General features: G+C 53.1%; 1 protein-coding gene across 5 annotated transcripts in view; it reads right to left on the bottom strand.

Annotated features, from left to right (window-relative positions):
* Positions 1–3,517: 3,517 nt before the first annotated feature.
* CCDC30 (coiled-coil domain containing 30) overlaps positions 3,518–13,783 on the bottom strand; it is a 52,708-nt gene continuing 42,442 nt past the window's right edge. For 4 of the 5 annotated variants that reach the window (XM_014946912.1, XM_014946910.1, XM_014946914.1 and 1 more), the window contains 6 exons: positions 13,280–13,401; positions 9,698–9,839; positions 6,467–6,603; positions 6,061–6,175; positions 4,728–4,795; positions 3,518–4,054 (listed from right to left, as the gene is read on the bottom strand). In XM_014946912.1, coding sequence (XP_014802398.1) covers positions 3,841–4,054; positions 4,728–4,795; positions 6,061–6,175; positions 6,467–6,603; positions 9,698–9,839; positions 13,280–13,401 — 798 coding nt within the window. In that variant the 3' untranslated portion in view covers positions 3,518–3,840. Of the gene's footprint in view, positions 4,055–4,727; positions 4,796–6,060; positions 6,176–6,466; positions 6,604–6,677; positions 6,964–7,846; positions 7,962–8,252; positions 8,390–9,697; positions 9,840–13,279; positions 13,402–13,783 lie in introns of those variants that run through there. The other variant, XM_014946913.1, reaches the window with a different exon arrangement.

Here is a 13,783-nt window from a genome sequence, read left to right as displayed (position 1 = left end):
GGGGCCGGGGGCGGTGTCGGGGTCGGGGGCTGCGCCAGCGCCTTGTCCCACCTGCCCACCGATGGTGACATCGAAGAAGACCACAGGGTTGTTGGGGTTGAGCGCCAAGGCCGACATTGCCGCCGCCTCTGCCGGAAGCGGAAGTGGCGGAGGAAGCGGAAGTGGCGTCGAGGAAGAGGGACTCCGGCCTGCCCTCTAGCGGCCCTGGGGGGAATGGGTTATCCCTCAGGAAGTTCTGGTGTGCCCATGAAGGAGGGTGGTCATGAGGTTCTGCAAAGACCTGGTCCTAGACCAGGTGCTTCAAAACACCCTCCAACCTGCCCTTGAACCCCTCCAGGGATGGGGCACCCACAGCTTCTCGGGCCAACCTGGGCCAGGCTCTCACCACCCTCACACCAAACAAGTTCTTCCCCAGATCCCATCTCCATCTCCCCTCTTTCAGTGTCAAACCCTTCCCCCTCCTCCTAGGGCTCCCCTCCCTCATCCAGAGTCCCTCCCCAGCTTTCCTGGAGCCCCTTGAGGGACTGGAAGGGGCTTGAAGGTCTCCCTGGAGCCTTCTCTTCTCCAGGCTGAACCCCCCCAACTCTCTCAGCCCCCCCTCCCAGCAGAGGGGCTCCAGCTCTCCCAGCATCTCTGTGGCCTCCTCTGGCCCCACTCCAACAGGTTCATGTCCTTCCTGTGCTGAGGACTCCAGAGCTGGACACAGTGCTCCAGGTGGGGTGTCCCCAGAGCAGAGCAGAGGGGCAGAGTCCCCCCCCTGGCCCTGCTGGCCACGCTGCTGGGGATGCAGCCCAGGATACAGGGGGCTTGTTGGGCTGGCAGCGTACATTGCTGGCTCATGTTGAGCTTCTCGTCCAACAACATCCCCAAGTCCTTCTCCTCAGGGCTGCTCTGCAGCCATTCTCCACCCAACCCGTATTTGTTTCTGGGATTGCCATGACCCAGGTGCAGGACCTTGCACTTGGCCTGGCTGGACTTCATGAGGTTCACAGGGGCCCACGTCAGGCCTGTCCAGGTCCCTCTGGATGGCATCCCTTCCCTCCAGACCCTCCACACCTTGATGTCGTCAGCAAACTTGCAGAGGGTGCCCTCAATCCCACTGTCCATCTCTCCAACAAAGACGTTGAACAGCACTGGTCCCAGTGCCAACCCCTGAGGGACAGCACTCGTCACTGGCCACCGCTTGGACATTGAGCCGTTGACCACAACCCTTTGAGTGCAGCCATCCAGCCAGTTCCTCACCCACCCAGTGGTCCATCCATCAAATATGTGTCTCTTCAGTTTAGAGACCATGATGTCATGCAGGACAGTGTCAAACGTGTTGCATAAGTCCAGGTAGAAGAGGTCTATTGCTTTCCCCTTATCTACCAAGGCCGTAGCAGCATCATGGAAGGCCACCACATTTGTCAGGCATGACTTGCTCTCAGTGAAGCCATGTTGGCTGTCACCAATCACCTCCTTATTTTCCATGTGCCGTAGCAGAGATTCTAGGAGGATCTGCTCCATGATCTTGCTGGGCACAGAGGTGAGACTGACCGGCCTGTAGTTCCCCAGCTCTTTCTTTTTTCTCTTTTTGAATATGGGGTTATGTTTCCCCTTTTCCGGCCAGCAGGAACTTCACCAGACTGCTGTGACTTCTCAAATATAATGGAAAGCAGCTTAGGAACTTCATTCCCCAGCTCCCTCAGGACCCGTGGATGGATTTCATCAGGTCCCATGGATTTATGTACCTTCAGGGTCCTTAGATGGTCTGGGAATGACCTCTCAGATGGCCTCGCCTCAGTGGGAAGAGAGGACTGTTTGAGCCCAGGTCCCCCCTCTCTCCCGGGCCTGGACAAGGCAGCACTAGAGAAGCCAGGGCTTCTCTGCAGTCCCCCAGCCCACGTGGGAAACTCACCGGGAGGAAGAGTGTCCCCAGTGGGGCCCGTGGGGCAGGAGCTGAGGAACCAGGAGGGTCCACCTGGAAGCCAAGTGTGGTGTAAAGAGATGGAGTCACTGAGTGGAGGGGGAGGAAGAGCCAGAAGGAATGATGGGATGAACACCTCCGGGGTTTAGGGGGTGCCCTTCACAGCTGTCCCTCTGGGACACTTCCCACCAGCCAGATGCCCTCTGTGCTGGCCTGTGGCTACCAGTGCCTGGCCTGGACTCCTCAGCCCCTGGGGTCAGGCTTCCTGGGACGGGCTCAGCCCTTTCCCATGACCTCTATCCGAGTCATATTCAGTCGGCTGAACGTGAGCCAGCAGTGTGCACAGGTGACCAAAGTGGCCAGCAGCATCCTGGCCTGTGTCAGGACCAGTATGGCCAGCAGGACTGGGGCAGTGACCATCCCCCTGTACTGGGCACTGGTGAGTCCCCACCTCAAGGGCTGTGTCCAGTTTTGGGTCCTTCACCACAAAAAAGACATTGAGGGGCTGGAGCGGGTCCAGAGAAGGGCAACGGAGCTGGTGAGGGGTCTGGAGAGCAAGGAGAAGGGTCTGGAGAACTTGTGAGGGAGCTGGGGGTGTTGAGCCTGGAGAAAAGGAGGCTGAGGGGAGACCTTCTGGCTCTCTCCAACTCCCTGAAAGGAGGGTGTAGCCAGGGGGGGTCGGTCTCTGCTCCCAAGGAACAGGCCATGGGACAAGAGGAAACGGCCTCAAGTTGTGCCAGGGGAGGCTTAGGATGGATATTGGGAAAAACTTCTTCCCCAAAGAGTTGTCAAGCCTTGGAAGAGGCTGCCCAGGGCAGCGATGGAGTCACCATCCCTGGAGGTATCTAAAAGCTGGGCGGATGTGGTGCTGAAGGACATGGGTTGGTGGTGGGTTTGGGCAGTGCTGGGTTGTTGTTTGGACTCAATGACCTTAGAGGTCTCTTCCAACCAAAACGATTCTATGATTCTGTGTGTGCTCACATCCTCTTAGTTGTCACAGACAGATCCTCTGTTCCCTCCTTTGGGAGATCCCATATCTCCCCTTATGGCAGATCCCATTGGGACTGCCCTTATCCCCACCGTGGCCCTTTGTGCCAGTTCAGGTGCCCTCCATCCCCCCACAAGGCACACTCAGATGCCCTCAGGCTGGTTCGTTATTTTTGAGGCCCCTCTGAGCACTCACAGTTCCTTGGTTCCCCTCATACAAACTGATCCCCACTCATCCCATCCCAGTGAGCACAGATCTCTTCCAGTCCCACTCAGGCGCCTTCAGATCCCTTCTCTTCCCCACAGCTCACTCTGATCCTTCCTGCTTCCCCCTTGGCACGCACAGATCCCCTCAACACCCTGTTCTGCATCATCTGATCCCTTCCACTCCCACCCAAGCACCCCCACAGACCATCATTCTTAGTAAGCATCCAAGATCTACTCTCTTTCCTTCTCTGGATCTTCAGGTCCTCTTCCAAGATCTTCAGGACCCCTCTACACATTCTCCTTTCTCCTCCTCACGTTGCCCTCATCTGCTCCATCTCCCTCCACGTGCACAGACTAAGGGGAATGGAGAAAAGCGGGCACATGGCAGGGAGGGGTGGGGATCAGAGAGGGCAGAAGGGAATTTCCTTGAGTTTTATTTACAAAACTTCCAGTTTTTGACTAGATAATGAGTTCAGGTTAAGGTGAAGTACACACTTCACCCCACCCCTTTTCCACTTTGCTGGGTTTCTCTGCAAATTCCAGCCTCCAGGTGGATCTGGGATGACACAAACACTCATTTACAGTTGAGTAAGTTGAAAAAAAACCAAAAAGCTGTTGAATAATTTAGCTGAAATATATCACAGAAATCACCAGTCAATTTGGCAACTCTTCCCTGCAGTCCTTGTCAGCCCATGGCAACAGGAGCCCAAAAACTTGCAGTCCAGCATTTTTCCCCCCGTTTAGAAGTTCTCGGAGCTGATGCTGCGGCTCTCCTCCTGCAGCTGGGAGGCTGTGGTGTCTCCAGGAGAAGCTACATTTAAGTACCCGATCTCTGAGGGCTGAGAGGGCGATAAGCAGAAGGATGAGTCTTGGCTTTCAGCTTCTCCTTCAGGCTTCGTGTCTTGCGCGGCCTTCAGGGTGCTGAGAGAGTCTGGTGGTTCTCGTGATGGGAAGCTGAAAACAGATTTTGCCTCTTAAAACATTCTGCAAACTCTGACCCTCCGCCACCTGCGCAGCCCCAGCGCTGCTCCCAGCACCTCGGGGAGGCAGCACAGGGCCATGGTCAACGCCTTTCACTTGGAATAAGGCTCCGAAACTCTTCCTCCAGCCAAGAAGTTGATGGCCCTCACGTACCCCAGACCCTCCTCAGACCCTCTGTCACTTCCCAGAGCACCCAAAGGCCATAACGGAGCCCTCTGCTGCGTCTCCAGAGCTGCAGAGTCTCCCTGCCTTCCTCTGCCCCATTTTGGCACTCACCGGTGGAGAAATATCTCCAGCTCCCTCCTGCCCCATGGCCGGCACCGTGGGTCACGCAGCTCTGGGCAGCAGTGGTTCCTCTGAGCCTCAGAACCTCTCGCGTAGAGACACTCCTCCAAAACCCCTGAGCACCAGCCAATTCCTAAATCCCACGGTGTTCCCCAGCTTCTTTTTAAACATTTACTTCTTCACCTCTTTAAGCTACATCAAGTCCTTTTAATACCGTTTTGCATATAATTTGACCAAAACGAAAAACCAAAATAAAGACCCCGGGAGGTGAAAGCACATGGTGGAGCAGCCAAAACGCTCAACTTCTCCCTCACCGCACGCAGAGAGGCATTCCCTGCCTCCTCCTTTTACCCCACGGTACCTGGCACGGGGAGATGGCAACACCTTACTCTGTAGTTGGCGTTCGGAGAAGTTAACGCTCTTGGAGCCCTGGAGGGAAGAAGAGAGACTTTCAGAGCAGGAGGAGCACGTCAGGCCCCAGATTTCAACATACAGTCTTGGTCCTCAAACTGCCTTCAGCTCCACTGGCACGTTTCCCCCAGAACTCCAGTCCCACAGAGGTACCAATCATAGATTTGTCCTTTGGGTCTGAATTTAAACTAAAAAAAAAAACAACCAAACAACAAAACTCTAACTAGCTCAGATGAAACAAAGAGAAAGAAATAAAACTGAGTGGACCCCAAAAACAGCTCTTTCTGCCAGGCTCCAGAAGGCACTTTCATCCTTAAAAGCTCATTTCCTGACTGGGTTCCTTCCAAATTTCAAAATGAACCAATAAACTTCCAAATCCACCTGCTTTCTTTGAAGAGTTGTTGAAACATAATCTTTGACTTTCCCGGATTTTTCTCCCTTTCTCCCCCGAAGTTCTTCATTAAGTTGGTCAATCCAAACCCAAGTTTTTGGTAAGGCATATTCAAGTTCAATGGAGTTGATATTCTCGGTCAAGCTTGGTCTGAAGGTTTTTGGCTTATAGGAGTCAACCCCACCGCTCTGGGTGGAACAAACAACAAAACTCTAACTAGCTCAGATGAAACAAAGAGAAAGAAATAAAACTGAGTGGACCCCAAAAACAGCTCTTTCTGCCAGGCTCCAGAAGGCACTTTCATCCTTAAAAGCTCATTTCCTGACTGGGTTCCTTCCAAATTTCAAAATGAACCAATAAACTTCCAAATCCACCTGCTTTCTTTGAAGAGTTGTTGAAACATAATCTTTGACTTTCCCGGATTTTTCTCCCTTTCTCCCCCGAAGTTCTTCATTAAGTTGGTCAATCCAAACCCAAGTTTTTGGTAAGGCATATTCAAGTTCAATGGAGTTGATATTCTCGGTCAAGCTTGGTCTGAAGGTTTTTGGCTTAGAGGAGTCAACCCCACCGCTCTGGGTTATTTCTCCTAATTTTAAAGCTAACTTTAAAACTAAGGTCTTTTCACAACTCTAAATCTGCAAAAGAGCCTGAGTGAAATTTCTGTCCTTGTGAAAAAGGAGATGGAGCTCAGGGATGGAAAATGCATCGAGCTTCCAGCTCCCCAAAGTCCCTCCTCACCAACAGAGCTGTTGCCACCTCCTGTCTGTCTGGTGCTCCTTTCCATCCCAGCCAAAGGACCAACTGGGCTCTTCTCTGGCACCCTCAGCTACAAACACCACCCCACACTCCAGGAGATGTCAGCTCCTGCGACCGAGCCCCCTCCCAGCCTCACCTCCGTGCTGGGAGCGTAGGAGCTCCTCGGGCCGCGCTGCGAGGGGGGCACGTGGCCGGAGGGATGGAGTTTGCTCTCCTGCAGCCGCACGTTCTCCTCCTCCAGGGTCTTCCCTCTGAGCACGTCACACAGACAAGGCACAAGTTATTTTCCTTCCAGCCACACTACGCTTTCAAAGAGACATTTTCAGCTTCAGATCCTCTGGTCTCCACAGCCAAAGCTCTTTGCCGAGGGCTTTGATGGGGAAAGGGGCTAATTACATCCCACAGCAATTAAAAGCCACAGCGCTAGTGACCAGGGCATAATTTGGGCTTTCTTCTGGGTTTCTAAAGAGAAATAAGCATAAAACCACAGAAAGGCTAGGAAGAGGCAGCTCCCAGAGGCGTGGGGATCACTGAGTGCCTACCTGCTCTGCAGGGTGGCAGTTGTAGAGCGGTTGCCCCAAGGGCTCTCCTCTTGGTCAGTGATCTTCTGGAGGAGCCGTCTTCTCTCCTGGAGCAGTTTCTCATTCTCGGCAGTGATCTGTGCGATCAGCACCTTCCCCTGAGCAGCAGTTGCAGAAGGAAATAACAACCAGCAGTTACGTGTCACTCTTCTCGGAATCAGCCTAAATCCCACGGTGTTCCCCAACTTCTTTTTAAACATTTACTTCTTCACCTCTTTAAGCTACATCAAGTCCTTTTAATACCGTTTTGCATATAATTTGACCAAAACGAAAAACCAAAATAAAGACCCCGGGAGGTGAAAGCACATGGTGGAGCAGCCAAAACGCTCAACTTCTCCCTCACCGCACGCAGAGAGGCATTCCCTGCCTCCTCCTTTTACCCCACGGTACCTGGCACGGGGAGATGGCAACACCTTACTCTGTAGTTGGCGTTCGGAGAAGTTAACGCTCTTGGAGCCCTGGAGGGAAGAAGAGAGACTTTCAGAGCAGGAGGAGCACGTCAGACCCTGAATTTCAACATACAGTCTTGCTCCTCAAACTGCCTCCAGCTCCACTGGCAGGTTTCCCCCAGAACTCCAGCCCCACAGAGGTACCAAACATAGATTTGTCCTTTGGGTCTGAATTTAAACTAAAAAAAAAAAAAAAAACAAACAACAAAACTCTAACTAGCTCAGATGAAACAAAGAGAAAGAAATAAAACTGAGTGGACCCCAAAAACAGCTCTTTCTGCCAGGCTCCAGAAGGCACTTTCATCCTTAAAAGCTCATTTCCTGACTGGGTTCCTTCCAAATTTCAAAATGTACCAATAAACTGCCAAATCCACCTGCTTTCTTTGAAGAGTTGTTGAAACATAATCTTTGACTTTCCCGGATTTTTCTCCCTTTCTCCCCCGAAGTTCTTCATTAAGTTGGTCAATCCAAACCCAAGTTTTTGGTAAGGCATATTCAAGTTCAATGGAGTTGATATTCTCGGTCAAGCTTGGTCTGAAGGTTTTTGGCTTAGAGGAGTCAACCCCACCGCTCTGGGTTATTTCTCCTAATTTTAAAGCTAACTTTAAAACTAAGGTCTTTTCACAACTCTAAATCTGCAAAAGACCCTGAGTGAAATTTCTCTCCTTGTGAAAAAGGAGATGGAGCTCAGGGATGGAAAATGCATCGAGCTTCCAGCTCCCCAAAGTCCCTCCTCACCAACAGAGCTGTTGCCACCTCCTGTCTGTCTGGTGCTCCTTTCCATCCCAGCCAAAGGACCAACTGGGCTCTTCTCTGGCACCCTCAGCTACAAACACCACCCCACACTCCAGGAGATGTCAGCTCCTGCGACCGAGCCCCCTCCCAGCCTCACCTCCGTGCTGGGAGCGTAGGAGCTCCTCGGGCCGCGCTGCGAGGGGGGCACGTGGCCGGAGGGATGGAGTTTGCTCTCCTGCAGCCGCACGTTCTCCTCCTCCAGGGTCTTCCCTCTGAGCACGTCACACAGACAAGGCACAAGTTATTTTCCTTCCAGCCACACTACGCTTTCAAAGAGACATTTTCAGCTTCAGATCCTCTGGTCTCCACAGCCAAAGCTCTTTGCCGAGGGCTTTGATGGGGAAAGGGGCTAATTACATCCCACAGCAATTAAAAGCCACAGCGCTAGTGACCAGGGCATAATTTGGGCTTTCTTCTGGGTTTCTAAAGAGAAATAAGCATAAAACCACAGAAAGGCTAGGAAGAGGCAGCTCCCAGAGGCGTGGGGATCACTGAGTGCCTACCTGCTCTGCAGGGTGGCAGTTGTAGAGCGGTTGCCCCAAGGGCTCTCCTCTTGGTCAGTGATCTTCTGGAGGAGCCGTCTTCTCTCCTGGAGCAGTTTCTCATTCTCAGCGGTGATCTGTGCGATCAGCACCTTCCCCTGAGCAGCAGTTGCAGAAGGAAATAACAACCAGCAGTTACGTGTCACTCTTCCTTGTGCCCGTTGCCCCTCGTCCTGTCACTGGGAACCACTGGAAAGAGTCCGGCTCCATCCTCCCTCAACCCACCCTTTAGATCCTTGGAAGCATTAAGAAGGTCTCCCCTCAGCCTTCTCTTCTCCAGGCTCAAGAGCCCCAGCTCTCTCAGCCTTTCCTCAGCAGGGAGGTGCCCAAATCCCTCCATCATCTCTGTTGCCCTTCGCTGGACTCTCTCCAGCAGTTCCCTGTCCCTCTTGAACTGGGGAGCCCAGCACTGGAGGCAGGATTCCAGTTGTGGCCTCCCCAGTGCAGAGCAGAGGGGGAGAATGACCTCCCTCCACCCACTGGCCACACTCTGCCCTACGCAGCCCAGGATCCCATTGGCCTCTTGGCCACAAGGGCCTATTGCTGGCTCCTGGAGAGTTCACTGTCCACCAGGACCCCCAGATCCTTCTCCTCCTTTCCAGCAGCTCCACCCCTAACATCTACTGGTGCCTGGGGTCCTTCCTCCCCAGGTGCAGGACCCTACATTTACCCTTGTTGAACCTCATGAGGTCCTTCTCTTCCCGCTCTCCAGCCTGTCCAGATCACACTGGATGGTGGCACAGCCCTCTGCAGTGTTGGCCAGCCCTCCCAGTTTGGCATCACCAGAGAACTTGCTGAGGATACGCTCTGTCCCCTTGTCCAGGTCATTGATGAACATGTTGAACAGGACTGGGCTGAGTATGGATCCCTGGAGGACACCACTGGTTACAGGCCTCCAACTTGACCCTGCTCCATTAATGACAATCCTCTGCAAACCTTAGAGCACTTGAGCAGAGGGGTGACCACCAAGCACGTGAAATGACGCGTTCTTTGATGTAACACACCCCAAAAAAGAGGCTTTTCGAGTCACTTTCCAGCAGTAAGATTTCTGAGGCAAAAGAAGATGGAGCTCAGGCAGTTTCAGAATGGGATTGGAGGACACGGGCTCCCCGGAGGACAAACCCAAGCCAGGCATTTCCTTTTGGCTTTGTGTTCCTACAAGGATGGGCTGGTGGCCCTTGGAGCTGCTGGATTCCCGGGGCATTGCCAGCCCCGCGCACGGCGCCGGAGCATCAGGCAGAGCTCCCCGAGCTCCGACTCTCCACTTGTGCAACCCTGTCCCCTGCAAACCAGCTCTGCCTAAAACTCATCTCCTTTTTTCCTAAACTGCATTTGTTTCTGGAAGAAGGGATGCTCCAGGGACGCTGTGCCCTGCTCTCCCACCTTCCCTTGGTGTGTTCTCTCACCTTTTCCACTTGGAGCTTGGACTCGCTGAGCTCGTTTTCAAGCTGTTTAATTCTGCTGTCCCTTTGTTTCACCTCGTGGATATAGGTCTCCTTGGCCCTGCGGATCTTCTCCTTGTGGCGGAGCTGCATCTCGTTGTATTTCCTGGGGAGGCAGAAACAAACATCGGGCTGGGAAATGCTTTTGTCTTTGGGGTCAAGAGCAAGGCAGGAGACATCCTGTATTTATTCAAGCTCCTTAAAGCCTGGACTGGGAACCTCAGCCATTGACCCATTCCAATGGCACCCTGGGCTGTGTAGGGCAGAGTGTGGCCAGTGGGTGGAGGGAGGTCCTTCTCCCCCTCTGCTCTGCACTGGGGAGGCCACAACTGGAATCCTGCCTCCAGTGCTGGGCTCCCCAGTTCAAGAGGGACAGGGAACTGCTGGAGAGAGTCCAGCGAAGGGCAACAGAGATGATGGAGGGATTTGGGCACCTCCCTGCTGAGGAAAGGCTGAGAGAGCTGGGGCTCTTGAGCCTGGAGAAGAGAAGGCTGAGGGGAGACCTTCTTAATGCTGACAAGTGTCTAAAGGGTGGGTTGAGGGAGGATGGAGCCGGACTCTTTCCAGTGGTTCCCAGTGACAGGACGAGGGGCAATGGGCACAAGCTGGACCATGGGAAGTTCCACTGAAATCTGAGGAAGAACTTGTTTGGGGTGAGGGTGGCAGAGCCCTGGCAGAGGCTGCCCAGGGAGGGTGTGGAGTCCCCTTCTCTGGAGATCTTCAAGCCCTGCCTGGATGCTCCTGAGTGATGTGCTCTGGGCAGCCCTGCTTTGGCAGGAGGTTGGACTGGATGATCCCTAGAGGTCCCTTCCAGCTCTGACAATTCCCTGATTCCGTGACCCAGCTCCTTTTTGGCTGCACAGAATGAGCACAGTCACTTTCCAGACTACACCTTTCACTGATCATTCTGGGGGGGTTGTTGCAAAGGTCACAGTGTTTAGTGTCAGCCAAATGGAAATGGATTGAGGGAAAAGGACCCAAAATGTTCCCCAGACCAACCCCCAGCTTTTAACTCCTTGCGCTCGCCCGTGCGGGCTCTTTATACCAGAGTTCACCTGGTCACCAAAATTGGTGTCACCAAAAAAAAAAGTCACCAAAATTGGGAGTAACTGGGAAAGGGTCAGTTGTTTCTGTGGGTGGTTAAGGGGAAGGACTTTTGTATGGGGGGGGAAAGGCAGACAAAGAATCCTGAACAGGCAAACGGCTGCAGAAATCACTACTTCAGTGAGCACTTGTAGAGCTGCGACACGGGGGATAAATATTTGTCTCTGTGGAGACTCGTGGTCGTTGCTCTTCCCCTCAAACTTTGCCCATTTACGCAGGGCTCTTGGTTATTTTCATCCGTTGGGATAGAAGGGAAAATAATGTCCAAAAAACCCAAAAATCTCTACTGTCTAAGGGCTGTTTCCCCACATTTGCTCAAAACTCCTGACAAAAAGGCTGCCTAGGCTTCAAAAAAGATCGAAAGTCCTCTGGGGAGAAACAAGCATCTCCATGTAGCATCTTTGTCTGTGCCAGACCCCAACCAGCAGCAATCACAGCCCTCCCAGGGCACAGCTTTGGTTCCTGCGCTGCCTCTGGCTGCCAAGGAAAATCACAGAATCCCATCTCCCCTACTCTACAAAGTCCTCCCCTACACCATGTCCCTCAGCACTGCATCTAAACGGCCCTTAAACACATCCAGGGATGGGGACTCCACCCCCTCCCTGGGCAGCCTGTTCCAATGCCCAACCACTCTTTCGGTGAAAAATTCCTTCCTAATGTTCAATCTAAACCTACCCTGTTGGAGCTTGAAGCCATTCCCTCTCGTTCTGTCACTAATTACCTGTGAGAAGAGACCAGCACCAACCTCTCTACAGTGCCCTTTGGTTCCTGTGCTGCCTCTGGCTGCCAAGGAGAATCACAAGGCAGACAAAGAATCCTGAACAGGCAAACGGGCTGCAGAAATCGCTACTTCAGTGAGCACTTGTAGAGCTGCGACACGGGGGATAAATATTTGTCTCTGCGGAGACTCGTGGTTGTTGCTTTTCCCCTCAAACTTGGCCCATTTACGCAGGGTTCTTGGTTATTTTTATTCAGTTGGGATAGAAGGGAAAATTATGTCCAAAACCCCCAGAAATCTCTACTGTCTAAGGGCTGTTTCCCCACATTTGCTCAAAACTCCTGACAAAAAGGCTGCCTAGGTTTCAAAAAAGATGAAAAGTGCTCTGGGGAGACACAAGCATCTCCATTTAGCATCTCTGCCTGTGCCAGACCCCAACCAGCAGCAATCACAGCCCTCCCAGGGCACAGCTTTGGTTCCTGCGCTGCCTCTGGCTGCCAAGGAAAATCACAGAATCCCATAATGCTATGGGGTTGGAAGAGACCTCTGGAGATCACCCAGTCCAACTCGCTCCCAGAGCAGGGTCACCCAGAGCAGGTCCCACAGGAACATGTCCAGGGGGGTTTGAATGTCTCCAGAGAAGGAGACTCCACCACCTCTCTGGGCAGCCTCTGCCAGGGCTCTGCCACCCTCACAGCAAAGAAGTTTCTCCTCATGTTTAGATGGAACTTCACATGTTCAAGTTTGTGCCCATTTCCTCTTGTCCTGTCCCTGGGCACCACTGGAAAAAGCCTGGCCCCATCCTCTTAACACCCTCCCTTGAAGTATTTATAAGCATTGATTAGATCCCCCCTCAGCCTTCTCTTCTCCAGACTGAACAGACCCAGGTCCCTCAGCCTTTCCTCAGCACAGAGATGCTCCAGGCCCCTCAGCATCTCTGTACCCTCTGCTGTCCCCTCTCCAGCAGTTCCCTGTCCTTCTGGAACTGGGCAGCCCAGAACTGGTCCCAGTGCTCCAGATGGGGCCTCCCCAGGGCAGAGCAGAGGGGCAGGATGACCTCCCTCCACCTGCTGCTCACACTCTTCCTCATGCCCCCCAGGATGCCATTGGCTTCTTGGCCACCAGGGCCCATTGCTGGCTCCTGGGCATCCTGTTGGCCACCAGGTCTCCCATGTCTTTTCTCCCAGGTTCAGCACCCTGCACTTGCCCTTGTTGGATTTTATCCAGTTCCTCTCTGCCCAGCTCTCCAGCCTGTCCAGGTCTCTCTGGATGGTGGCACAGCCTTCTGGGGTGTCAGCCACCCCTCCCAGCTTTGTGCCATCAGCAAACGTGCTGAGGGGACACTCCATCCCCTCATCCAGTCATTGATGAATATATTGAAGAGGACTGGACCCAGTACTGACCCCTGGGGAACACCACATATTACTGGACCCAGTACTGACCCCTGGGGACTCCACTTGTACCAGACCTCCAACTGGACTCTGTGTCACTAATCACAACCCTCTGAGCTCTGTCTTGCAGAGCACAGCAGCAGACACAGGCAACGTGTAATGTAATCACACGCCGAGGGGCTGGGCTAAGGCAGAGCTCTCCCTGCTTTACACCTTGAACAGGAGAGACAAGAGAGGCTACAGAACAGCGTCTGGTGTCACTGCCAAGGACATAAATGCAACTCCTGGGTAGGTTTTTTTCTCTCTACACTTCCCCTGCTCTGCCCTCATTACCTGACGTACAGATCCTTCTGGTTCAGGAGACGGATTCCTTCCTCGTAAAGGGCTTTGTTTTCCTCCTTCAGCAGTGACAGTTGCTCTGAAAGCTTCTGGTTCTCCTTTTGACACTGGAGGTGCTGGAAAACATCTATTTTTTACTTGTGTGTGTGTTCTCAGCTGTAGGGGTCCCTCTGCCCCCTTTCAGTCTGGTATCCAAAGCTTCTCCGTCATAAATCCTAGCAGTTCCCACCACAGATAATACCCATCTGTTCTGCCTCCCAAAACCACTGCCTCCTCCCTTTAAAGAAGGGGGACTGTGGATTTCTGTGCTGCTAGGGGAGCTGTTGGCTGCTACAGGACAGGGAGAGGTAACACCCTCCCAGACAATGGACTCTGCCAAGGTTTTCCTTCAAAAAGCTCAATGTTCCGCACAAAAAGGGGAAAGGAGAGGGGAAGGAGCCATCAAGTCCTCCCCTGGTGCCCTCAGAGCTTCATCCTCAGGAGACCTAAGCAAGACAG

The sequence above is a fragment of the Calidris pugnax genome, unplaced genomic scaffold (assembly GCF_001431845.1).
Source record: "Calidris pugnax isolate Ruff unplaced genomic scaffold, ASM143184v1 scaffold152, whole genome shotgun sequence".
NCBI classification, from domain to species: Eukaryota; Metazoa; Chordata; class Aves; order Charadriiformes; family Scolopacidae; genus Calidris; species Calidris pugnax.
Note: the sequence above shows the minus strand (reverse complement) of the source record. Positions and strands in the feature narration are given on the sequence as shown.